The sequence below is a fragment of the Periophthalmus magnuspinnatus genome, chromosome 3 (genome assembly GCF_009829125.3).
Source record: "Periophthalmus magnuspinnatus isolate fPerMag1 chromosome 3, fPerMag1.2.pri, whole genome shotgun sequence".
Classification (NCBI taxonomy): domain Eukaryota; kingdom Metazoa; phylum Chordata; class Actinopteri; order Gobiiformes; family Gobiidae; genus Periophthalmus; species Periophthalmus magnuspinnatus.
Window position 1 is genome coordinate 219,922 of NC_047128.1, and position 24,463 is coordinate 244,384.

Genomic DNA, 24,463 nt, shown 5'->3' on the forward strand with positions numbered 1-24,463 from the left:
ATTTAAAACAGATTTAAAATAGATTTAAAATGGAGGAAAAGCCTCTGATTTGTAAAAATGTGACTGTGTTTACACATTTTGGAGATAATGAGATTCCACTGTGGTCATGTCAGTGAGACATGTCCTCAAGGAACATTAAAGGAGACGTGTTTAGCATTAGCCCTACTGTAGGATGTCTGTTTACTGTAGGATGTATGTGTTTACTGTAGGACGTGTGTGTGTTTACCGTAGGATGTGTGTTTACTGTAGGATATGTGTGTGTTTACCGTAGGATGTGTGTTTACCGTAGGATGTGTGTGTTTGCTGTAGGATGTGTGCGTTTACTGTAGGATGTGTGTGTTTACCGTAGGATGTGTGCGTTTACCGTAGGATGTGTGCGTTTACCGTAGGATGTGTGCGTTTACCGTAGGATGTGTGTGTTTACCGTAGGATGTGTGTGTGTTTACTGTAGGATGTGTGTGTTTACCGTAGGATGTGTGTGTGTTTACTGTAGGATGTGTGTGTTTACCGTAGGATGTGTGTGTTTACCGTAGGATGTGTGTTTACCGTAGGATGTGTGTGTTTGCTGTAGGATGTGTGTGTTTACCGTAGGATGTGTGTGTTTACCGTAGGATGTGTGTGTTTACTGTAGGATGTGTGTGTGTTTGCTGTAGGATGTGTGTGTTTACCGTAGGATGTGTGTGTTTACTGTAGGATGTGTGTGTGTTTACCGTAGGATGTGTGTGTTTACTGTAGGATGTGTGTGTTTACTGTAGGATGTGTGTGTTTACTGTAGGATGTGTGTGTTTACCGTAGGATGTGTGTGTTTACTGTAGGATGTGTGTGTGTTTACTGTAGGATGTGTGTGTTTACCGTAGGATGTGTGTGTGTTTACTGTAGGATGTGTGTGTTTACTGTAGGATGTGTGTGTGTTTACCGTAGGATGTGTGTGTTTACTGTAGGATGTGTGTGTTTACCGTAGGATGTGTGTGTTTGCTGTAGGATGTGTGTGTTTGCTGTAGGATGTGTGTGTTTACCGTAGGATGTGTGTGTGTTTGCTGTAGGATGTGTGTGTTTACCGTAGGATGTGTGTGTTTACTGTAGGATGTGTGTGTTTACTGTAGGATGTGTGTGTGTTTACTGTAGGATGTGTGTGTTTACCGTAGGATGTGTGTGTGTTTGCTGTAGGATGTGTGTGTTTACTGTAGGATGTGTGTGTTTACTGTAGGATGTGTGTGTTTACTGTAGCAGCAGAAATCACATTTGGCTGATTCATAAAAACTGGAGGATCAAAACAAAACTCTGTGTGTGCACTTCTGTCAGTCACTGGAGCTCTCTCTCTCTCTCTTTCTCTCTCTCTTTCTCTTGTCTTTCATCCATCTTTCTCTTTCTTCTCTCTTTATCTGTTTTTCTCGACCACCCTCCCCCCTCCGTTTCCTTTTGTTCAGTATCGGTGTCGATATCTGATGCCAGTATCGGTTTGTCTCTGATTTTCGATACTTTTTAAACCCCTGAGTCTCTAGTTTCAGTTTCAGTTTCACTATGAGTTGTTTTTGTGGTCATAGACACTCTCCCTGACGACGAGTCTGTGTGTAAGTGTTGAATAAATGATGGAAATGTGACTCTGCTTCAGTCTCTGCACGGACACAAGGGGGCGCCACGACGGCTCTGTTTGAACAGTGAAGAAGAGTTTGAAGAAACACAAACACCATTTTTATGTTCAGTTTGTTTAAAAGCCGATAAAACTAAGGCCATGAGGACGTGTTTTACCCATAGAACTAAATACTTCCTCTTTGATAATAAATGTGTTGTTTTCTGTGTTTCAGACAGAGCTCGGAGATCTTCATATGACGGACTTCAGACTGGACTCTTTCACAGGTGAGTCTCAGACGTGTGACCTGCATGACCACTAACGACATGGACATGGCGTCGCTGGTGGTCTCTGATGGACATGACGTTGCGTTCTTGGTGGTCTCTGATGGACATGGCGTTGCGTTCTTGGTGGTCTCTGATGGACATGACGTTGCGTTCTTGGTGGTCTCTGATGGACATGACGATGCTGGTGGTCTTTGGACGTGGCGTTGTGTTTCTGGCGGTCTCAGATGTGGCTGACATGTGGTTGTGGTTACGTTTGTTTGGAAATATTGATCAGTTTCTCGGTCGGATGGATTTGGCTGTTGGTGTTGAGTAACTTTACAATATCCCCATGTTTAAAGTCCCATGATGCACTGCTCTGATCTGCTCTAACGTTTCCTCACACACAGACCTGGAGTTGTGTTTTGTTTCATTCTCACATGTTTAACACAAACCTGCAGATTTAGGCTGAGTTCTTCTCTCAAAATGAAAACGCTCTGTTCCACCTTGTGATGTCATCATGTGGTGATACAGGAAGTGCTCCAGTTTTACTCAAACATGTGTGAAAGAAAAAAAAAACACAACTCCAGGTCTGTTTTTGAGGAGAGAACAGCATTAGAACATGGATTAAAGCTACAAGTCAGGTTTGTGTGATACAGGAGCTTTAAAGTCGCACTATGTAACTTTTCTTGTGCTTCTCTCATGAATGATAAGTTTAATACTATACTGTGGAACATTCGAAGCAAAGCAACATCTCCATGGAGACCAGCAGATGGCACCCCCCCCGTCTTAAAAGTCCCATAGTGCACTTTAAACGCTCTCTGTGTTGGTTTAACTCTTGATTCTTGTCTGATTCTCTTTCCTCTCATTTGTTCGTTTGTCGTCTTAATAAATTAGCAGATTAGCGTAGCAGCGTTAGCCAGTGACCCGAGGACTCGGCTCTGATCTGAGCGGCTCTTTTCTGGCTCTGGTCCAAAGATCAGACTCAGTGAGAAAGTGAGAGTCACACTTCAGGAATGTGGAGTGTAATGTTCAGGAGTGTCATGTGCAGGAGTGTCATGTGCAGGAGTGTCATGTGCAGGAGTGTCATGTGCAGGAGTGTCATGTGTACAGGAGTGTCATGTGTACAGGAGTGTCATGTGCAGGAGTGTCATGTGCACAGGAGTGTCATGTGCAGGAGTGTCATGTGTACAGGAGTGTCATGTGTACAGGAGTGTCATGTGCAGGAGTGTCATGTGCACAGGAGTGTCATGTGCAGGAGTGTCATGTGTACAGGAGTGTCATGTGTACAGGAGTGTCATGTGCAGGAGTGTCATGTGCACAGGAGTGTCATGTGCAGGAGTGTCATGTGCACAGGAGTGTCATGTGCAGGAGTGTCATGTGCACAGGAGTGTCATGTGCAGGAGTGTCATGTGCACAGGAGTGTCATGTGCAGGAGTGTCATGTGCAGGAGTGTCATGTGTACAGGAGTGTCATGTGTACAGGAGTGTCATGTGCAGGAGTGTCATGTGCACAGGAGTGTCGTGTGCACAGGAGTGTCATGTGTACAGGAGTGTCATGTGTACAGGAGTGTCATGTGCACAGGAGTGTCATGTGCACAGGAGTGTCATGTGCAGGAGTGTCATGTGCACAGGAGTGTCATGTGCAGGAGTGTCATGTGCACAGGAGTGTCATGTGCACAGGAGTGTCATGTGCACAGAAGTGTCATGTGCACAGAAGTGTCATGTGCAGGAGTGTCATGTGCAGGAGTGTCATGTGCAGGAGTGTCATGTGCACAGGAGTGTCATGTGCACAGGAGTGTCATGTGCACAGGAGTGTCATGTGCAGGAGTGTCATGTGCACAGAAGTGTCATGTGCACAGGAGTGTCATGTGTACAGGAGTGTCATGTGCACAGGAGTGTCATGTGCACAGGAGTGTCATGTGCAGGAGTGTCATGTGCACAGGAGTGTCATGTGCACAGGAGTGTCATGTGCAGGAGTGTCATGTGCAGGAGTGTCATGTGCACAGGAGTGTCATGTGCACAGGAGTGTCATGTGCAGGAGTGTCATGTGTACAGGAGTGTCATGTGTACAGGAGTGTCATGTGTACAGGAGTGTCATGTGCACAGGAGTGTCATGTGCACAGGAGTGTCATGTGCAGGAGTGTCATGTGCACAGGAGTGTCATGTGCAGGAGTGTCATGTGCACAGGAGTGTCATGTGCAGGAGTGTCATGTGCACAGGAGTGTCATGTGCACAGAAGTGTCATGTGCACAGAAGTGTCATGTGCAGGAGTGTCATGTGCAGGAGTGTCATGTGCAGGAGTGTCATGTGCAGGAGTGTCATGTGCACAGGAGTGTCATGTGCACAGGAGTGTCATGTGCACAGGAGTGTCATGTGCAGGAGTGTCATGTGTACAGGAGTGTCATGTGTACAGGAGTGTCATGTGCAGGAGTGTCATGTGCACAGGAGTGTCGTGTGCACAGGAGTGTCGTGTGCACAGGAGTGTCGTGTGCACAGGAGTGTCATGTGTACAGGAGTGTCATGTGCACAGGAGTGTCATGTGCAGGAGTGTCATGTGAGAGTGTCATGTGCACAGGAGTGTCATGTTCAGGAGTGTCATGTGCAGGAGTGTCATGTGCACAGGAGTGTCATGTTCAGGAGTGTCATGTTCAGGAGTGTCATGTTCAGGAGTGTCATGTGTACAGGAGTGTCATGTGCAGGAGTGTCATGTGTGAGACTGCAGGGCTGGAGTCGTGCCTGTGGCTTCATGGGAGTGTTTCAGGGCTGTGGTTGTTCCTGGGTGTGTTGGAGTGTTTAATATAGAGTGAACTGGAGGCTGGATGTTACACAACCCGAGGTCAGGACGGACGTTTGAATCATGTTTGTGAAATGTGACAAATTGGTAACATTCTCTTACATGTGGAGTCTGCTCTGGTCTGTGGCACCTGGGTTTTCCAGCAGCTGTACTTCAGCTTCAGACCAGGGATTTGACAAAGGCCTTGACTCAGTTTCAGTTTGTACCAGTATTTGGTAGAACAGGGTTAAAGATCTGAACAGTTTGAAGAGCTGGGCGGATTCATATTTAATAAAGTTCTGTCATTGTCTCTGTTCATCTGACAAAACATGGAGTCATAAACATGAGAAAAACACTGTGTTCTCCGCTCAGACACAGCTCAGAGCGGCTCCCGTCAGAGCGGCTCCCGTCAGAGCGGCTCCCCTCAGAGCGGCTCCCATCTTTAAACACACTTTTGTCACATGAATCTCGTTGTTTTATTGAAGTTGAACAGTGTTTTTTATTGTGGCGCTGATAACGACGGCTCCACTGCAGCCGTTTGTCGGAGCGTAAACCGGGTCAGGCCGAGGCCCTGGCCCTGGTCCAGTCCTGGATCTGTCTGCCCCGTGTTATCAGACCCACAACAGCAACACAACAACAAGACTGGAGAGAACAAACGACAAGACTGGAGAGAACAGAGAAAGACTGGAGAGAGCAGAGAAAGACTGGAGAGAACAGAGAAAGACTGGAGAGAGCAGAGCCCTAGAGGTCCAGAGCCCCAGAGGCCCAGAGGTCCAGAGGCCTAGAGGCCCAGAGCTTTATATAAAACTAACATTAATGTAAACACTGTGTTCTGTGTGAGCTTTGGGAACGAGCCACTTCACTGTCGCTGTGATTCAAAATGGCCGACTGCTCTGACAGAAAGTCAAGGTTAATATAATTAGAGATAGCCTGGTCAGCCCAGACTCTCTACACTGCAGGGCTGTAGTCTGGGCCCCGCCTTGTCTCAGTTTGTGCTGCTTAGGCCTGTTCTTATTGGTCGGTTTCATCTTAAATCACATTTTATATTAGTTTGACTCTAATTTTCAGGTATCTCTGTGTCTCCGTCTGGACCTGACCCTGGCGTCTCCGTGTCTCCGCGTCTCCGTCCCTCGCGTCTCTCTGAGCGTCAGGGAGAATGGTCTGGAACAGCTCAGCTCATTCTCTCTTGATTTTTCTGGTCACGTGACGTCTTTGTGGTCATGTGATCATAAATCATGGCCGCCGTCTTGTGGTGTGAAACTGGTCGTAACTCTGAGCTCAGACTTTCACTCGGGACGTCTGCTTTGAAATGTGGAAGTGCCGGGGTCAGAGGTCACAGGCAAAGGTCAACTGTGTAAAAACAGCAGATGGGAAACAGGGACGTGATTCTACGACAGATATATTTATAAAAACAAGAAAGATGCAAAACACAAACTAACAAAAACACATCATTAAAGTGTCAGATGTTTATTACATTACATACACTTTTGAGTTGTGTAGAGTCAGATTTTGTGTTGGTTTTAAAGAGAGGCAGGAGTCTGTGATCCCCCTGGACTCCTGGTCAATGCTCTAGGTTCTCCAGGTTCTCCAGGCTCCAGGTTCTCCAGGCTCCAGGTTCTCCAGGTTCTCCAGGTTCTCCAGGTTCTCCAGGTTCTCCAGGCTCCAGGCCCTTGCTCCTGCACTTCTCCTTGGTGAATTCTTTAAACATGAGTCAATCGAGGGCCGGGAGCATATGGTCAGGACACACAATGGGTTTATAATCCCTGAGTTTGGCCCCTCAGGAGAACAACAGAGTTTTATTGGCTCAGAGGTGACAGGGGGCGGAGTCAGGCTCAGGGTGAAGACTGAGGGGCTGGAGGAGGAAGAAGAAGAAGAGGAGGAGGTGGAGGGAGGAGGAAGAGGAGGGAGGAGGAGGATAGTTAAACATTCACAAAGGGACAGTTATAGGGACCAGGTGATTCAGCTCTGATACTGATGTTGATACTTTGGCTTTAAGTATCGACCATGCTCGATATCGACGATACTCGATATCGACGACACCACAGAGTGAAAAGTTTTAATGTTCTTAAACACAAACATGAGGTAAAATGATCCAGATGTTTTGTATCTGCTGTTTCTCATTTAAAGTCACTACAGATTAGAAAAAAATCCAAGTTTAATAAAATGAGACGTTCGTTTAAGACTAATCTTTTACTGAAGTTTTTAGTTTATATTTTAATAAATCAAGTTTTTATTCATTTTTCAAAATCAAAACTTCAACATTTTGTTCAAACTGACATGTTTATATCTTGGATCATAAATGATGTCTCCCTGCTCCTCCTCCCTCCTGCTCCTCCTCCCTCCTGCTCCTCCTCCCTCCTGCTCCTCCTCCCTCCTGCTCCTCCTCCCTCCTGCTCCTCCTCCCTCCTGCTCCTCCTCCCTCCTGCTCCTCCTTCCTCCTCCTGCTCCTCCTCCCTCCTGCTCCCTGCTGCTCCCTCCTCCTGCTCCTCCTCCCTCCTCCTTCTCCCTCCTGCTCCCTGCTCCTCCTCCCTGCTCCTGCTCTTCCCTCCTCCCTCCTGCTCCTCCTCCCTCCTGCTCCTCCTTCCTCCTCCTGCTCCTCCTCCCTCCTGCTCCCTGCTGCTCCCTCCTCCTGCTCCTCCTCCCTCCTCCTTCTCCCTCCTGCTCCCTGCTCCTCCTCCCTGCTCCTGCTCTTCCCTCCTCCTCCCTGCTCCTCCTCCTCCTCCTCCTCCAGACTGAGTGTCACTGCCTGTCTCTTTAAACTCAGTTTGATTTAAATCCAAAATCATTTTAAACATGAGGAGCGTCTGTGTCATAAACTCAAACTCCCATAATCCCCCGACACAGAAACTGTTCATCAGGAGCAAAGACACATGATTAAAGATGATTTATCCATGTATCGATCAGTCTCTGTATCGATCAGACTCTGTATCGATCAGCCTCTGTATCGATCAGACTCTGTATCGATCAGACTCTGTATCGATCAGACTCTGTATCGATCAGACTCTGTATCGACCAGACTCTGTATCGATCAGACTCTGTATCGATCAGACTCTGTATCGATCAGTCTCTGTATCGATCAGACTCTGTATCGATCAGTCTCTGTATCGATCAGTCTCTGTATCGATCAGACTCTGTATCGATCAGTCTCTGTATCGATCAGACTCTGTATCGATCAGCCTCTGTATCGATCAGCCTCTGTATCGATCAGACTCTGTATCGATATATCGTTCAGTTCAGTCTCTGTATCGATATATTGTTCAGTCTCTGTATCGATATATCGTTCAGCTCAGTCTCAGTGTTTGTTTTGGGGGGAGGTGGAGATTTGTTCCATTTTTAAACTTGTTATGATCAGACTTGACCTGTAGGGGGCAGAATACATCACTGCTATGGTAATTACTGGTTCATTCTGTTTGTTGATCTGGAGGAGACGACTTTAGGACCAGGACCGAGCACTTCCTGATCACTGAGCTTTGCAGCAAAAGGTTGAGGGTTTGATTCCCGGGTCTGGTCTTCATGTGTGGAGTTTGCATGTTCTCTCTGTGTCTGTGTGACTGTGGGTCAAATGCAGAGGTCTGTGGGTCAAATGCAGAGGTCTGTGGGTCAAATGCAGAGGTCTGTGTCATATTAAAGTTGTGGCTTAATCTCATTGAAAGTTGAGTGAAATATCGCAGATTTAAGGCCGATATCTCATCCACAAACAAGTGCAGATATCGGCCCTGTGTATCGTCTGAGTCCAGCTCCAGAATCGGGGGAAAATCTCGTCTTGTTTAAATGTTTTGAGTTTTATTTGTTGGGTCATAATTTAAACATAATTTAAACATAATGTAAACTTTAAATCCTCTGTCTGTGGGAGGTTTTCAGCTCAAGTCTCGTCACGTTGAGTTTGTGGTTCACATTCCACCACAGCAGAGACGGTTCATCCTTTTATAAACTCTGCCCCTCACTCTATCCTTCTCTCCCTCCTTCTCTCCCTCACTCTATCCTTCTCTCCTTCTGTCTCTCCTTCTCTCCCTCCTTCTCTCCTTCTCTCCCTCCTTCTCTCCTTCTCTCTCTCCTTCTCTCCCTCCTTCCCTCCTTCTCTCCGTCTCCTCGTCTCCTCCTTGTGGAGGTGAAGTGTCTCTGGGGTCATTCATATTTCATTTTCATTCATTGTTGAAGCTGAGACAGATGTTTTTACGTTGTGTGTACGGTGTGTGTACGTTGTGTGTACGGTGTGTGTACGTTGTGTGTACATTGTGTGTATGGTGTGTGTACGTTGTGTGTACATTGTGTGTATGGTGTGTGTACGTTGTGTGTACGTTGTGTGTACATTGTGTGTATGGTGTGTGTACGTTGTGTGTACATTGTGTGTACATTGTGTGTACGTGTGTGTACATTGTGTGTACATTGTGTGTACATTGTGTGTACGTGTGTGTATGTTGTGTTGCCGTGACGATGGGCGGGGCAGTAGTTTACTGTGTTTTATTCTATAAGTTCCTAAACCTTAAAGTTCTTTTGATTCAGGTGGAGTTCTTTTAGTGTCTCAGCTCTGACGTTTAAACTCTCCAGAAAAGTCCAGAGCGAAACTGAAAAAACTGCAAACAAATAAATAAATAAATAAACAAATAAATAAATAAATAAATAAACGAGCAGAATAATCTGTGGAGAACATAAATGTGGTGATTTGTGAGTTTAACCTGAGCTGGTCTCAGATTCAGGACATGTCCAGACAGAAGTGACCTGTGTCCAGCCTGATCGTGATGACAGAGCATTAGAGCGCCCCCTAGAGCGCCCCCTAGAGCGCCCCCTAGAGCGCCCCCTGGGGCTCACACGCCTAAAGTCAATCCTTTAAATTAAATCCTCATTGATTTGTGTTAATTGGTTTGATTCTAGTGTTTGGCTCTTTACTCCAAAACACAAATGTGCTTTTCAGACGCAGACGACTCATTTTGACAGAATATTGTGTCTGAAGAGAAAAGACTGAACGTTTAAAGCGTTTTGTGAAACCGTTTACTGATGTGTTTTTAAATGTGTAATAACTCGACTGGAGAAGATGTTTATAACAGACGTTCTGTGGATGACATCATCACGTGTCTGAGCTCACGGAGCGACGGGTCGGTCTGTTTTTAATGTTCATATTTAGATTTACAGACACAATAAAAGCCCAGGATCATGTGGAGGGTTAGACAGAGGGGGCGCTGTTTAACACAAAGAACTGGAGCCAGAGTCGATGGAGCAGGAAGTGCACCATGATCACTTCCTGTTTGTAGCGCGGCGTTAGCAGGTTAGCTCTGTGCGTTTATATAAACAGCGTGGATCAGACACAGATGTTCAGGAGGTTAAATGTTCTGCGTCGAGTTGACGAGTCTTATCTCGCTCCGCTGTTAGCTAACAAGCTAAGCTAACCTCTATTAGCTGAAGTTAATTTGAGCTAAAAACAAAAGATCCATGGACGAAAAGAGGAAATAAACTCACAAACACTGAGTCTGTTGATCTCGTCGTGGGCGGTTTCATTGTAGAATTTGATGATGTCATAGTTTCAGATGGAGGGCGGGGCCAGAAAAACTCACAAAATCTACAAATGTTCAAACTCATTATATTTTATGTGTTTGGCTCCACAGATCTGAGCCGTAACTCACACTGTATCAAGATGAGAAATAAACATGTGACTTTTATTTAAACTGACAAAGAAGAACAGGACTAAACCAGGACTAAACCAGGACTGAACCAGGACTGAACTAGGACTAAACTAGGACTAAACCAGGACTAAACCAGGACTAAACCAGGACCAGACCAGGACCAAACCAGGACTAGAACAGGACTAAACCAGGACTAAACCAGGACTAGAGCAGGTCCTTTTATAAACAGTCTCTTCTACGTCGTGGGGACAAACTCTCGTCTTATCGTCCTCATTGTCTCAGATGAGTCTCTCTGATCCTAAATCCTCCCCCTCGTCTGTGAGGATCTGTGGTTTTCCCATGAGCCTCAGCGGGACACAGCCGGTTTGGACCAGGAAGTAGAGACGAGTTTTATCTGTGACGACACAGAACGAGCCATAGGGCCTACAGAGCACAGAGTCTACAGAGCACAGGGCCTACAGAGCCTACAGAGCACAGAGCCTACAGAGCACAGAGCCTACAGAGCACAGGGCCTACAGAGCACAGAGTCTACAGAGCACAGGGCCTACAGAGCACAGAGCCTACAGAGCACAGGGTCTACAGAGCACAGAGTCTACAGAGCACAGGGCCTACAGAGCCTACAGAGCACAGGGCCTACAGAGCCTACAGAGCACAGGGTCTACAGAGCACAGAGTCTACAGAGCACAGAGTCTACAGAGCCTACAGAGCACAGAGCCTACAGAGCACAGGGTCTACAGAGCACAGAGTCTACAGAGCACAGAGTCTACAGAGCCTACAGAGCACAGGGCCTACAGAGCACAGAGTCTACAGAGCACAGGGCCTACAGAGCCTACAGAGCACAGGGCCTACAGAGCACAGAGCCTACAGAGCACAGGGCCTACAGAGCCTACAGAGCACAGGGCCTACAGAGCCTACAGGGCCTACAGAGCACAGAGTCTACAGAGCCTACAGAGCACAGAGTCTACAGGGCCTACAGAGCCTACAGAGTCTACAGAGCACAGAGCCTACAGAGCCTACACAGGACTCTCGACTTTAAGAATCACTGAAATGAGCCAAAGGCCAAAATGAAACCTCAGACCTCCACTTAAGACTTTTTAATGTAACAGTCTGAAATCCCCGGGTCACAGGGGGAGGAGTCTAAGCGACGCACAGACTTCCCTCACCCCAGACACTTCCTTCAGCTCTTCCGGGGGGATTCCGAGGCGTTCCCGAGGTCAATCGTTCAAGAGACTTTTAATCTGAAAACTGTAAATTGTTTCTCTGTCCGTGGATTTAAGAATGATGAAAAATGAGGGCCGTTGCCATAACGATTAATCATGTAAAACAAAATATTCTCTCCTTTTGAAAGGGAAAAGTCCTCAAAATGTTGCATTATAACCTTTTTTCTTTTTTACATAATTCCATAAATCGTACTTAATGTATTTGGTGTTTTCTGTGTTTATAAAAATAATAAAATAAAACGTTGAATAAACCGCGGCTCTTCACTTCTCACTGGTCGTGTGTTTCTCTGTTTCAGACTGAACAAAATGAAGCTTTAAGGCTCCTTCATCACCGTCCATCTGTGCTCCTCCTCCTCCTCCACCCCTCACCATGAACCACACCCCCAGCCCGCACCTGTCGGATGGCCCCGGCCCGCACCTGTCCGACAAGTCCGCGGGGGGCGGCCTCCTCTGCGCCCTGGGCCTCTCCGGAGGAGGAGACCGGGGGATCCGCTCTCCGGACAGTCTGACCCACACCCCCAGTCCCACGGCGGGCGGCACTCCCAGCTCCAGCCCCCCTCTGCTGCTGTCCCCCGGCGGACTCAGCTCTCTGGGACTGTCCTGTCTGGGGGACGGGGCGGGAGGAGACTGGGAGAGCAGGGAGGAGCTGAGGATGAGGGAGCTGGAGGAGGCGCGAGCCAGAGCTGCTCAGATGGAGAAGACCATGAGGTGGTGGTCAGACTGTACGGCCAACTGGAGGGAGAAGTGGAGCAAGGTGAGGACGGAGGGACACGCCGAACCGGGGACATGGGACACGACACACGGGACACGACACACGGGACACGACACGCGACACACAGTACATGACACACGGCCAACTGGAGGGAGAAGTGGAGCAAGGTGAGGACGGAGGGACACGGCAACCCCGGGACATGGGACATGGGACACGACACACGGGACACGACACACAGGACACAACACACGGGACACGACACACGGGACACGACACACGGGACACGACACATAGGACACGACACATGACACACGGTCAACTGGAGGGAGAAGTGGAGCAAGGTGAGGACGGAGGGACACGGCGACCCCGGGACACGGGACCTCACACCCCACACAGTTTGCATGTTCTCTGTGTGTGTCTGTGTGTGGGGACGAGTGTTCAGGTGGTCTCCTCAGGTCAACACTAGTTTGAAGCGTTGTGTCCACTCTCGTCCACTCTCGTCCACTCTCGTCCACTCTCGTCCCGTCTCGTCCCCTCTCGTCCCCTCTCGTACCCTCTCGTCCACTCTCTGACCTCTGTCGTCCTCAGGTCAGAGCCGAGCGTAACCGCGCCCGTGACGAGGTGCGTCAGCTGAGGCAGAGGCTGGACACTTTGACCAAAGAGCTGACGGGCGTCCGCAGAGAGAGACAGGAACTGACCACGGAGAACGAGACCCTCAGACAGGAAGTGCTGCGTCTCCACGGCGACCCCGCGGCCACGCCCCCAAACGGAACGTCCACTTCCTGTTCCCCGACGCACGCCTCTGCCGCTCGCGCCTGTCACCCCCACGCCGAAGGGGGCGCCCCGGGGTCACCGGAGCCTGAGCCGGTGCGAGACGTGGACCTGGAGAAGCAGAAGAAGCTGCAGCAGAAGGTGAGTGTGTGTGTGTGTGTGTGGGGGGGTGTGTGTGTGTGTGGGTAGGTGTGTGTGTAGGGGTGTGTGTGTGTGTGTGCGTGTGTGGGGGGGGTGAGTGTGTGTGTGTGTGTGTGTGTGCACTGTGACCTCCAGGGGGCACATGTTCATTTCCTCATTGTTCTCGTTCACATTATGGTTGTGTAACATTTATGGAGTTTCCTCTGTGTCCACAGATGAACAAAAACAACACAATGATTCAGATTTATGTGACTGACCTCAGGTGACCTCAGCTGACCTCAGGTGACCTCAGCTGACCTCAGCTGACCTCAGGTGACCTCAGCTGACCTCAGCTGACCTCAGGTGACCTCAGGTGACCTCAGCTGACCTCAGGTGGTCACAGAGTGACTGCACAGACGCTGCAGCTCCGGTGTCTGTCAGTATTATAAATAATTCAAAGTAACAAAAGGATCTAGTCCACTCTAATGGTGCAGCAGGAGGTGCAGCAGGAGGAGGTACCCGGCGTTCCGGATTCTTTCAGTTGGGAGTCTCTGGAGTCACACAGCAGCACCTCCCTCTGGAGTCAGGGAGTGAGGCCTAAAGCACCTCCTGCTGCTTCACCTCCTCTGTGTCCTTTATGATCCAGCTGTAGCCTGGGCCTCATGCGTTGGGCCTCATGCGTTGGGCCTCATGCGTGGGGCCTCATGCGTTGGGCCTCATGCGTGGGGCCTCATGCGTTGGGCCTCATGCGTGGGGCCTCATGCGTGGGGCCTCATGCGTTGGGCCTCATGCGTTGGGCCTCATGCGTGGGGCCTCATGCGTTGGGCCTCATGCGTTGGGCCTCATGCGTGGGGCCTCATGCGTGGGGCCTCATGCGTTGGGCCTCATGCGTTGGGCCTCATGCGTGGGGCCTCACTCTGTTTCTGTTCTGACAGTGACCTGAGCCTAAAACCCTGATCTGTTTATAGTCTGTGTCTGTGAAGAGGAGGAGCCCCGCCCTCTTTCCCCTCCCTCTCTTTCTCTCTGTTTCTCTCTCTCTCTGTTTCTCTCCCTCTTTCTCTCTCTTCTTCTCTTTCTCTTTCATCATTTCTTGTCTCAGGGGCATGAAAACACTGCAGCACTTCTTCTCTGTCAGAATGACCCACATTTGAGCTTCTGTTTTTCCCTCTGTCTCCCCCTGGAGTTTGAGCCCAGAGTCCAAATGTCCAAATGTCCACCTGGGTCCAGGTTTAGTCCTGGTCTAGTCCTTGTTCAGTCCTGGTCTAGTCCTGGTCTAGTCCTGGTTTAGTCCTGGTCTAGTCCTGGTCTAGTCCTGGTTTAGTCCTGGTCTAGTCCTGGTCTAGTCCTGGTTTAGTCCTGGTTTAGTCCTGGTCTAGTCCTGGTCTAGTCCTGGTCTAGTCCTGGTTTAGTCCTGGTTTAGTCCTGGTTTAGTCCTGGTCTAGTCCTGGTCTAGTCCTGGTCTAGTCCTTGTCTAGTCCTGGTTTAGTCCTGGTCTAGTCCTGGTCTAGTCCTGGTCTAGTCCTGGTTTAGTCCTGGTCTAGTCCTGGTCTAGTCCTGGTCTAGTCCTGGTTTAGTCCTGGTTTAGTCCTGGTCTAGTCCTGGTCTAGTCCTGGTTTAGTCCTGGTTTAGTCCTGGTTTAGTCCTGGTCTAGTCCTGGTCTAGTCCTGGTCTAGTCCTGGTTTAGTCCTGGTCTAGTCCTGGTCTAGTCCTGGTCTAGTCCTTGTCTAGTCCTGGTTTAGTCCTGGTCTAGTCCTGGTCTAGTCCTGGTCTAGTCCTGGTTTAGTCCTGGTCTAGTCCTGGTCTAGTCCTGGTCTAGTCCTGGTTTAGTCCTGGTTTAGTCCTGGTCTAGTCCTGGTCTAGTCCTGGTCTAGTCCTGGTTTAGTCCTGGTTTAGTCCTGGTTTAGTCCTGGTCTAGTCCTGGTCTAGTCCTGGTCTAGTCCTGGTCTAGTCCTGGTTTAGTCCTGGTTTAGTCCTGGTCTAGTCCTGGTCTAGTCCTGGTTTAGTCCTGGTCTAGTCCTGGTTTAGTCCTGGTCTAGTCCTGGTCTAGTCCTGGTTCAGTCCTGATCAGATCTAAATGTGATTAAATCCTGATCCTGTAAATTTCTCTGGGTCCTGGTTCGTAGGGGCTGGTTGTCCTGGTTCGTAGGGGCTGGTTGTCCTGGTCTGTGGGGCTGGTTGTCCTGTGGGGCTGGTTGTCCTGGTCTGTGGGGGCTGGTTGTCCTGATTTCTGGGGGCTGGTTGTCCTGTGGGGCTGGTTGTCCTGGTCTGTAGGGGCTGGTTGTCCTGATTTCTGGGGGCTGGTTGTCCTGTGGGGCTGGTTGTCCTGGTCTGTGGGGCTGGTTGTCCTGGTCTGTGGGGCTGGTGGTCCTGGTCTGTGGGGGTTGGTTGTCCTGGTGTGGGGTTGGTTGTCCTGGTCTGTGGGGCTGGTTGTCCTGGTCTGTGGGGCTGGTTGTCCTGTGGGGCTGGTTGTCCTGTGGGGCTGGTTGTCCTGTGGGGCTGGTTGTCCTGGTCTGGAGTCACTTCCTGTCTTCTTTTGTTCTGAGTATTTCCACATGTGGCTCAGCTCAGTCTCACCTGCAGCACAGCGCCTCCCTCTGCTGGACACAGACTGTAACGACAACCAGGCAGATTCAATGGACAGAGACAAGAGAAAATACATTTGTCTCTGTGTCGTCCGTCTTCTGACATATTTAAAGCCAAACTGTGGAACATTCCAGGTAAAGCAGCAACATCAGTGTAGACGAGCAGGAGGTGCACGCTTCACCTGAGAAGTTACTAAAACTACAACGGAATCTATGAGCGTTTGACCCAGTCCCAGATCATAAGACATGGAGCATAAGGGACATTGAATGGTGGAGGCGTCTGAGGTGGAGGAGGCAGAGGTGGAGGCGTCTGAGGTGGAGGAGGCAGAGGTGGAGGCGTCTGAGGTGGAGGAGGCAGAGGTGGAGGCGTCTGAGGTGGAGGAGGCAGAGTGTTTTGAAGCTGTAGACACAGAGGGATTATGGGTAATCTGCTTTAGTCAAACTGAGACGTTGAGTTTGTGAAACGTCTTCAGTCAAAACGCCGGGGTCGTTACCATAGCGATTAAACATTTAACACTTCTGTCTGCTCCTCCTCAGGACATGGAGCTGCTGGAGTCGGTGTTACGCTCCGCTCCTCCAGGGGGCGACACTCAGGACACGTGGGACAAATCGAACTCGACGCGTCCACAGACGAACAGAGAGAGAAGCAGACAACTCTGGAACGAACTGAGCTCCACAGAAGAAGATCAGAGTAAAGTCAACGCTCTACAACTACGACTGGACGAGTCTCAGAAGGTCCTGCTGAAGGAACGAGAGTGAGTAAAGAGAGGAGGAGAGAGAGGAGGAGGAGAGGAGGAGGAGTAAGAGAGGGGGGAGGAGAGAAAGAGAGGAGAGGAAGAGAGAAGAGAAGGAGAGGAGGAGACAACTACGACTGGACGAGTCTCAGAAGGTCCTGCTCAAGGAACGAGAGTGAGTACAGAGAGGAGGAGGAGAGGAGGAGTAAGAGAGGGGGGAGGAGAGAAAGAGAGGAGAGGAAGAGAGAAGAGAAGGAGAGGAGGAGACAACTACGACTGGACGAGTCTCAGAAGGTCCTGCTCAAGGAATGAGAGTGAGTACAGAGAGGAGGAGAGAGAGGAGGAGGAGAGGAGGAGTAAGAGAGGGGGGAGGAGAGAAAGAGAGGAGGAGGAGAGGAGGAAGAGAGGAGGAGGAGAGGAGGAGAGGAGGAGGAGTAAGAGAGGGGGGAGGAGAGAATGAGAGGAAGAGAGAGGAAGGGAGAGGAGGAGACAACTACGACTGGACGAGTCTCAGAAGGTCCTGCTCAAGGAACGAGAGTGAGTAAAGAGAGGAGGAGAGAGAGGAGGAGGAGTAAGAGAGGGGGGAGGAGAGAAAGAGAGGAGAGGAAGAGAGAAGAGAAGGAGAGGAGGAGACAACTACGACTGGACGAGTCCCAGAAGGTCCTGCTGAAGGAACGAGAGTGAGTAAAGAGAGGAGGAGAGAGAGGAGGAGGAGAGGAGGAGGAGAGGAGGAGGAGTAAGAGAGGGGGGAGGAGAGAAAGAGAGGAGAGGAAGAGAGAAGAGAAGGAGAGGAGGAGACAACTACGACTGGACGAGTCCCAGAAGGTCCTGCTGAAGGAACGAGAGTGAGTAAAGAGAGGAGGAGAGAGAGGAGGAGGAGAGGAGGAGGAGTAAGAGAGGGGGGAGGAGAGGAAGAGAGGAGAGAAAGAGAGGAAGAGAGAGGAGAAGGAGAGGAGACAACTACGACTGGACGAGTCCCAGAAGGTCCTGAGAGACTCCTGAGCTGGAGATGGTCCCTCTGTCCCAGGGGCTTTGAAGGACGGGTCACAGTCAGGTCACAGTCGGGTCAGTCGGGTCACAGTCGGGTCACAGTCAGGTCACAGTCGGGTCACAGTCGGGTCACAGTCGGGTCACAGTCGGGTCACAGTCGGGTCAAATGCAGAGACATGACCCACAGGGAGGTGGGTCTGTCACAGATGAGATGATAAAAGTTTGATGTTTGTTTTTTTTCCTCAGGGACAAACTGAGTCTGAGTAAAAACATCGAGCGACTGGAGGCGGAGCTCAGCCAATGGAAACTGAAACATGAAGAACTGAGCAAAAGTAAACAGGAAGCACTGAAACAGGTGAGACTGAAACAGGAAGCACTGAAACAGGTGAGACTGAAACAGGTGAGACTGAAACAGGTGAGACTGAAACAGGAAGCACTGAAACAGGTGAGACTGAAACAGGTGAGACTGAAACAGGAAGCACTGAAACAGGTGAGACTGAAACAGGTGAGACTGAAACAGGAAGCACTGAAACAGGTGAGACTGAAACAGGTGAGACTGAAACAGGTGAGACTGAAACAGGTGAGACTGAAACAGGAAGCACTGAAACAGGTGAGACTGAAACAGGTGAGACTGAAACAGGAAGCACTGAAACAGGTGAGACTGAAACAGGTGAGACTGAAACAGGAAGCACTGAAACAGGTGAGACTGAAACAGGTGAGACTGAAACAGGTGAGACTGAAACAGGTGAGACTGAAACAGGAAGCACTGAAACAGGTGAGACTGAAACAGGTGAGACTGAAACAGGAAGCACTGAAACAGGTGAGACTGAAACAGGTGAGACTGAAACAGGTGAGAGACTGTCCCTCCTCTGTTCCTCCTCTGTTCCTCCTCTGTCCCTCTCTCCCTCCTCCGTCCCTCTGTCTCTCCTGAGGTGAGGAGTGAGATGGAGGTGACTCACAGGGTTAAACCAGGAGCAGCTCCTCAGGACAAAACCTCAAACAACCAGAAGAATAAATGTATTTTATATTATATAAAACATCAAGTAAATGTGAGTCTGTATATAAAGTAAATGTGAGTCTGTATATAAAGTAAATGTGAGTCTGTATATAAAGTAAATGTGAGTCTATAAAGTAAATGTGAGTCTGTACAGATGTTTATCAGGACTGACCTGAGGGGCTGTGGAAACATAAATATTTAAACAGTTTCAGATGAGCTCAGTGTTTATTAAAATGAAACATCACGTTTAAAAAAACATTAAGTAAAAGAGTTTTTATGATTCTTCTGGTTCTGTTTTGAGTCTTGACTCCTGCTGTTTCTGCAGCCTGGTCTTTGTCTTTTGTCCACATGGGGCAGTGTCTCTTTTGTCCACATGGGGCAGTGTCTCTTTTGTCCACATGGGGCAGTGTCTCTTTTGTCCACATGGGGCAGTGTCTCTTTTGTCCACATGGGGCAGTGTCTCTTTTGTCCACATGGGGGCAGTGTTGCTCTGTGAAAAGGACGGCGCTTCCTCCTGAAACAGAAGAGCACATTTATGACAGAGTTTGATCAGATCAGACCAAACGCAGAGGACAGAGGACAGAGGGTCAGAGGACAGAGGGTCAGAGGACAGAGGACAGAGGGTCAGAGGACAGAGGGTCAGAGGACAGAGGGTCAGAGACAGGGGACCACCATTTTGAGATAAGCAGCAGCAGGAGAAGACCCAGCGAGGGCATCTGGGCTGATAGAGCGCAGGGTCAGACATATCTCCACAGGTGAATCAGGTAAATGTCAAACAGATGTGAGACATGAGGAGCTGGAGGTCGCCATAGCAACAGAGACAATCAAAGGAACCCTGACCCCGCGTCAGGAGGGTCGCACCTGACCCCGCGTCCGGAGGCACCTGACCTTATAATTTATAGCAACATGAAATAAAACATGAGACTTTACATGAGTGCGGAGCGTGCACGTGAGGAGCGTGCGCGTGAGGAGCGTGCACGTGAGGAGCGTGCGCGTGAGGAGCGTGCGCGTGAGGAGCGTGCGCGTGAGGAGCGTGCACGTGAGGAGCGTGCGTGATGAGTGTGCACGTGAGGAGCGTGCGCGAGGAGCGTGCATGAGGAACGTGCGCGTGAGGAGCGTGCACATGAGGAGCGTGCGTGAGGAGCGTACGTGAGGAGCGTGCGTGAGGAGCGTGCGCGTGAGGAGCGTGCACGTGAGGAACGTGCGCGTGAGGAGCGTGCGTGAGGAGTGTGCACGTGAGGAGCGTGCGTGAGGAGTGTGCACGTGAGGAACGTGCGCGTGAGGAGCGTACGTGAGGAGCGTACGTGAGGAGCGTGCGTGAGGAGTGTGCACGTGAGGAGCGTGCGTGAGGAGCGTGCGTGAGGAGCGTGCGCGTGAGGAACGTGCGCGTGAGGAGTGCGCGTGAGGAGCGTGCGTGAGGAGCGTGCGTGAGGAGCGTGCGCGTGAGGAGCGTGCGCGTGAGGAACGTGCGCGTGAGGAGTGCACGTGAGGAGTGCGCGTGAGGAGCGTGCGTGAGGAGCGTGCACGTGAGGAGCGTGCACGTGAGGAGCGTGTGTGAGGAGCGTGCGTGAGGAGCGTGCATGAGGAGCGTGCGTGAGGAGCGTGCGTGAGGAGCGTGCACGTGAGGAGCGTGCACGTGAGGAGCGTGCGTGAGGAGCGTGCGTGAGGAGCGTGCGTGAGGAGCGTGCGTGAGGAGCGTGCGTGAGGAGCGTGCGTGAGGAGCGTGCGTGAGGAGCGTGCTCTCATCTGTTTTATTCCTGCTCTTTTCTGTTGAGTGTCTCTGTCTCACATGTTGTGGACATTGTGCCTTTTGGCAGCACATCTGCCTCGGCCCCGGTGTGACAGTTGTAGGACGTTGGTGTGAGTGGGTTTGTGGGTTTGTGGGTTTGTGGGTTTGTGGGTTTGTGGGTTTGTGGGTTGCTGGTTTGATTCCCCTGTCTGTGTTTCTGTGTTTCAGCTGAGTCTGTTGAAGGAAATGCATCAGGATGAATTGGGTCGAATGTCTGAGGATCTGGAGGACGAGCTGGGAGCGCGATCCAGTATGGACCGGAAACTGGCCGAGCTGCGAGCAGAGGTCAGGACCATGTACTGCATGTACTGTACTGTACTGCACTGTACTTTACTGCACTGTACTGCTCTGTACTGCACTGTACTGCACTGTACTGCACTGTACTGCACTGTACTACACTGTACTGCACTGTACTGCACTGTACTGCACTGTACTACACTGTACTGTACTGTACTGCACTTTACTGCACTGTACTGCTCTGTACTGCACTGTACTGTACTGTACTGCACTTTACTGCACTGTACTGTACTGTACTGCACTTTACTGCACTGTACTGCACTGTACTGCACTGTACTACACTGTACTGCACTGTACTGCACTTTACTGTACTGTACTGCACTGTACTGCACTTTACTGCACTGTACTGCACTGTACTACACTGTACTGTACTGCATGTACTGCACTGTACTGTACTGTACTTTACTGCACTGTACTGCACTGTACTACACTGTACTGTACTGTACTGCATGTACTGCACTGTACTGTACTGTACTTTACTGCACTGTACTGCACTGTACTACACTGTACTGTACTGCATGTACTCTACTGCATGTACTGCACTTTACTGCACTTTACTGCACTGTACTGCACTTTACTGCACTGTACTGCACTGTACTGCACTGTACTGCACTGTACTACACTGTACTGTACTGCATGTACTGCACTGTACTGTACTGTACTTTACTGCACTGTACTGCACTGTACTACACTGTACTGTACTGTACTGCATGTACTGCACTGTACTGTACTGTACTTTACTGCACTGTACTGCACTGTACTACACTGTACTGTACTGCATGTACTCTACTGCATGTACTGCACTGTACTGCACTGTACTTTACTGCACTGTACTACACTGTACTGTACTGTACTGTACTGTACTGCTCTGTACTACACTGTACTGTACTGCACTGTACTACACTGTACTGTACTGTACTACACTGTACTGTACTGTACTACACTGTACTGTACTGCACTGTACTTTACTGCACTATACTACACTGTACTGTACTGTACTGTACTTTACTGCACTGTACTACACTGTACTGTACTGTACTGTACTTTACTGCACTGTACTGCTCTGTACTGCACTGCACTGTACTGCATGTACTGCACTGTACTGTGTACTACACTGTACTTTACTGTACTACACTGTACTGTACTTTACTGTACTACACTGTACTGCACTGTACTACACTGTACTTTACTGTACTGCACTGTACTTTACTGTACTGCACTGTACTGCATCACCTCCAAACACAGAGTGAACACTCCTCCAGAGACACAGTGTCCCAACACGTTTAACCCAGATGCCCTGGAGGACGGGTCAAATGCAGACGACACATATAATGTACCGTCCTGTCTCAGATGGAGCGTCTTCAGGCGGAGAACGCGGCGGAGTGGGGACGCCGCGAGCGTTTGGAGACGGAGAAACTGGCTCTGGAGCGAGACAATAAGAAACTCCGAGCTCAGACCGAAGACCTGGAGGAGCAGATGGCGAAGAAACGACGACAAGCGGCGTCCGCCCTCGACTCGGACCTCAGGGCCGTCCAGACAGAGCTGTTTGAGAGGAACAAGGTAACAACACGCCACGTGTGCACGGGACATGTGTGGACATGTGCACGGGACATGTGTGAACATGTGTAGAGGACATGTGTGAACATGTGCACGGGACATGTGTGAACATGTGCACGGGACATGTGTGAATATGTGTAGGGGACATGCGTGAACATGTGTAGAGGACATGTGTGAACATGTGCACGGGACATGTGTGAATATGTGTAGGGGACATGCGTGAACATGTGTAGAGGACATGTGTGAACATGTGTAGAGGACATGTGTGAACATGTGTAGAGGACATGTGTGAACATGTGCACGGGACATGTGTGGACATGTGTAGAGGACATGTGTGAATATGTGTAGAGGACATGTGTGAACATGTGCACGGGACATGTGTGAACGTGTGTAGGGGACATGTGTGCACATGTGTAGAGGACATGTGTGAACATGTGCACGGGACATGTGTGAACATGTGCACGGGACATGTGTGAACATGTGCACGGGACATGTGTGAACGTGTGTAGGGGACATGTGTGCACATGTGTAGAGGACATGTGTGAATATGTGTAGAGGACATGTGTGAACGTGTGTAGAGGACATACGTGTGTATGTACAGGATGTGTAAAAACCTGAGGCCAAACTCGTCTCAGTCTGAGCTCAGTCAGGTCATTTCTCTTTTCACTCGTGTGAAAAACTTCACTGTTGTTTTAAGCTTGAGTCTCTATGGTTCTCATCTCTGTGGATCATTGTGTTTTAATTTACACATTTCCTCTCGACTCCTCCTCTCCACTCCTCCTCTCCACTCCTCCTCTCGTCTCCTCCTCTCGTCTCCTCCTCTCGTCTCCGCCTCTCGACTCCTCCTCTCGTCTCCTCCTCTCGTCTCCTCCTCTCGTCTCTGCCTCTCGACTCCTCCTCTTGTCTCCTCCTCTCGTCTCCTCCTCTCGTCTCCTCCTCTCGTCTCCTCCTCTCGACTCCTCCTCTCGTCTCCTCCTCTCGACTCCTCCTCTCGTCTCCTCCTCTCGTCTCCTCCTCTCGTCTCCTCCTCTCGACTCCTCCTCTCGACTCCTCCTCTCGACTCTGGAGTTTGGTGATATTTATTTTCTGTATAAACTCTGTTTATTCTTCAGATGTAAATCGAGTCTTGTTCTGGTTTGTTCTGGTTTCTTTTTGTTCTGGTTTTATGAAACATGTTAAATGTCGACTGGGACGTTTAAAGGTTCTTTGTGACTGTGGGACTTTACAGACTCTGAGTTTGATCTGTGTGGTGAATTTAAAGCCTCACTGTGGAACTTTTTAGCTTAAAAATAGACAAAAGCATTTTTTTTTTTTTTTTTTTCTTGATATTTTATTGCACTTATAAACCTACAAAAACATTACTCTGAGCGGGCTTGCCTCTCCACAAACCTCACTCAGGGGCTCCTTCTGCTTGTTTCCATAGAAATGTTGTTCCTTTGGCTCTAATATTCCGCAGTATGACTTTAAACTCATCTGTCTCCCAGTGTGGAAGTCTGCAGCAGAGGCTCAGAGTCTGGTCTGTTTAAATTTAACTTTTATTTGTTTAAATTTGAGTTTTATTTGTTTAAATTTAACTTTTGTTTAAATTTAACTTTTATTTGTTTAAATTGAACTTTTATTTGTTTAAATTTGAGTTTCATTTATGTTCAGTGTTTAAGAAAAAGTATAAAACACCAAAGTGTGAAACAGTAGTTGGACGGTGCCTTGTTTCTAAACAATTGTGTGTAGGACTCAGTAGGTCATGTAGGACTGTGTAGGTCTTGTGTGTTACATCATAAATCTCCGTGCGTAGGCCTGTGCTCCTCTCAGACTCACATCAGCAGAATCGTACTGTGTCTAATGGCGTCTGAGGTGTAGGCCGTGTGTGTAGGCCTCTGTAGGTCGTGTAGGCATCTGTAGGTCGTGTAGGCCTCTGTAGATCGTGTAGACCTCTGTAGGTCGTGTAGGCCTATGTAGGTCGTGTAGGCCTATGTAGGTCGTGTAGGCCTCTGTAGGTCTTGTGTGTTACATCATAAATCTCCGTGCGTAGGCCTGTGCTCCTCTCAGACTCAGCAGAATCGTGCTGTGACTAATGGCGTCTGCATTGATCCAGAGTTAATTAAGTAACAGTGAAGTCGTTAAGATGCCACTGGGCCGCGGAAAGTTACACACTGTGGCATTTTAATGGGCTTTTGTGCACAACGAGCCAGAGCCATTATTCCTGATGATTTGACCCTTTACGGCTCGGAAAATTACACCGGTCTTAAAGGGAATGGACTCGTCTAATGTGTTTTTCTAGATACAAAGATTAATCCAGGAAATGCACCAAACGGGGAGATGATTGTTTTTACTACGATAAAAATTAATTCTACCGTCAAAAACATCGAGTTATAAATATTTGAGAGAGACATGGACCTGAAACTGAGATTTAAAGGAGCTGTACCTGTTTTTTCTGTTTTAAAGACAAAAAAACAAACAGTTAGACAAAA

At 49.3% G+C, this 24,463-nt stretch overlaps 1 protein-coding gene across 2 annotated transcripts in view; it reads left to right on the forward strand.

The window, feature by feature from the left end:
• ccdc102a (coiled-coil domain containing 102A) overlaps positions 1 to 24,463 on the forward strand; it is a 46,314-nt gene that overhangs the window by 12,665 nt on the left and 9,186 nt on the right. For both annotated transcript variants that reach the window (XM_033990821.2, XM_055229246.1), the window contains exons 2-8: positions 1,806 to 1,857; positions 11,743 to 12,200; positions 12,747 to 13,070; positions 16,169 to 16,386; positions 17,602 to 17,710; positions 20,310 to 20,426; positions 21,789 to 21,998. In XM_033990821.2, coding sequence (XP_033846712.1) covers positions 11,817 to 12,200; positions 12,747 to 13,070; positions 16,169 to 16,386; positions 17,602 to 17,710; positions 20,310 to 20,426; positions 21,789 to 21,998 — 1,362 coding nt within the window. In that variant the 5' untranslated portion in view covers positions 1,806 to 1,857; positions 11,743 to 11,816. The remainder of the gene's footprint in view (positions 1 to 1,805; positions 1,858 to 11,742; positions 12,201 to 12,746; positions 13,071 to 16,168; positions 16,387 to 17,601; positions 17,711 to 20,309; positions 20,427 to 21,788; positions 21,999 to 24,463) is intronic.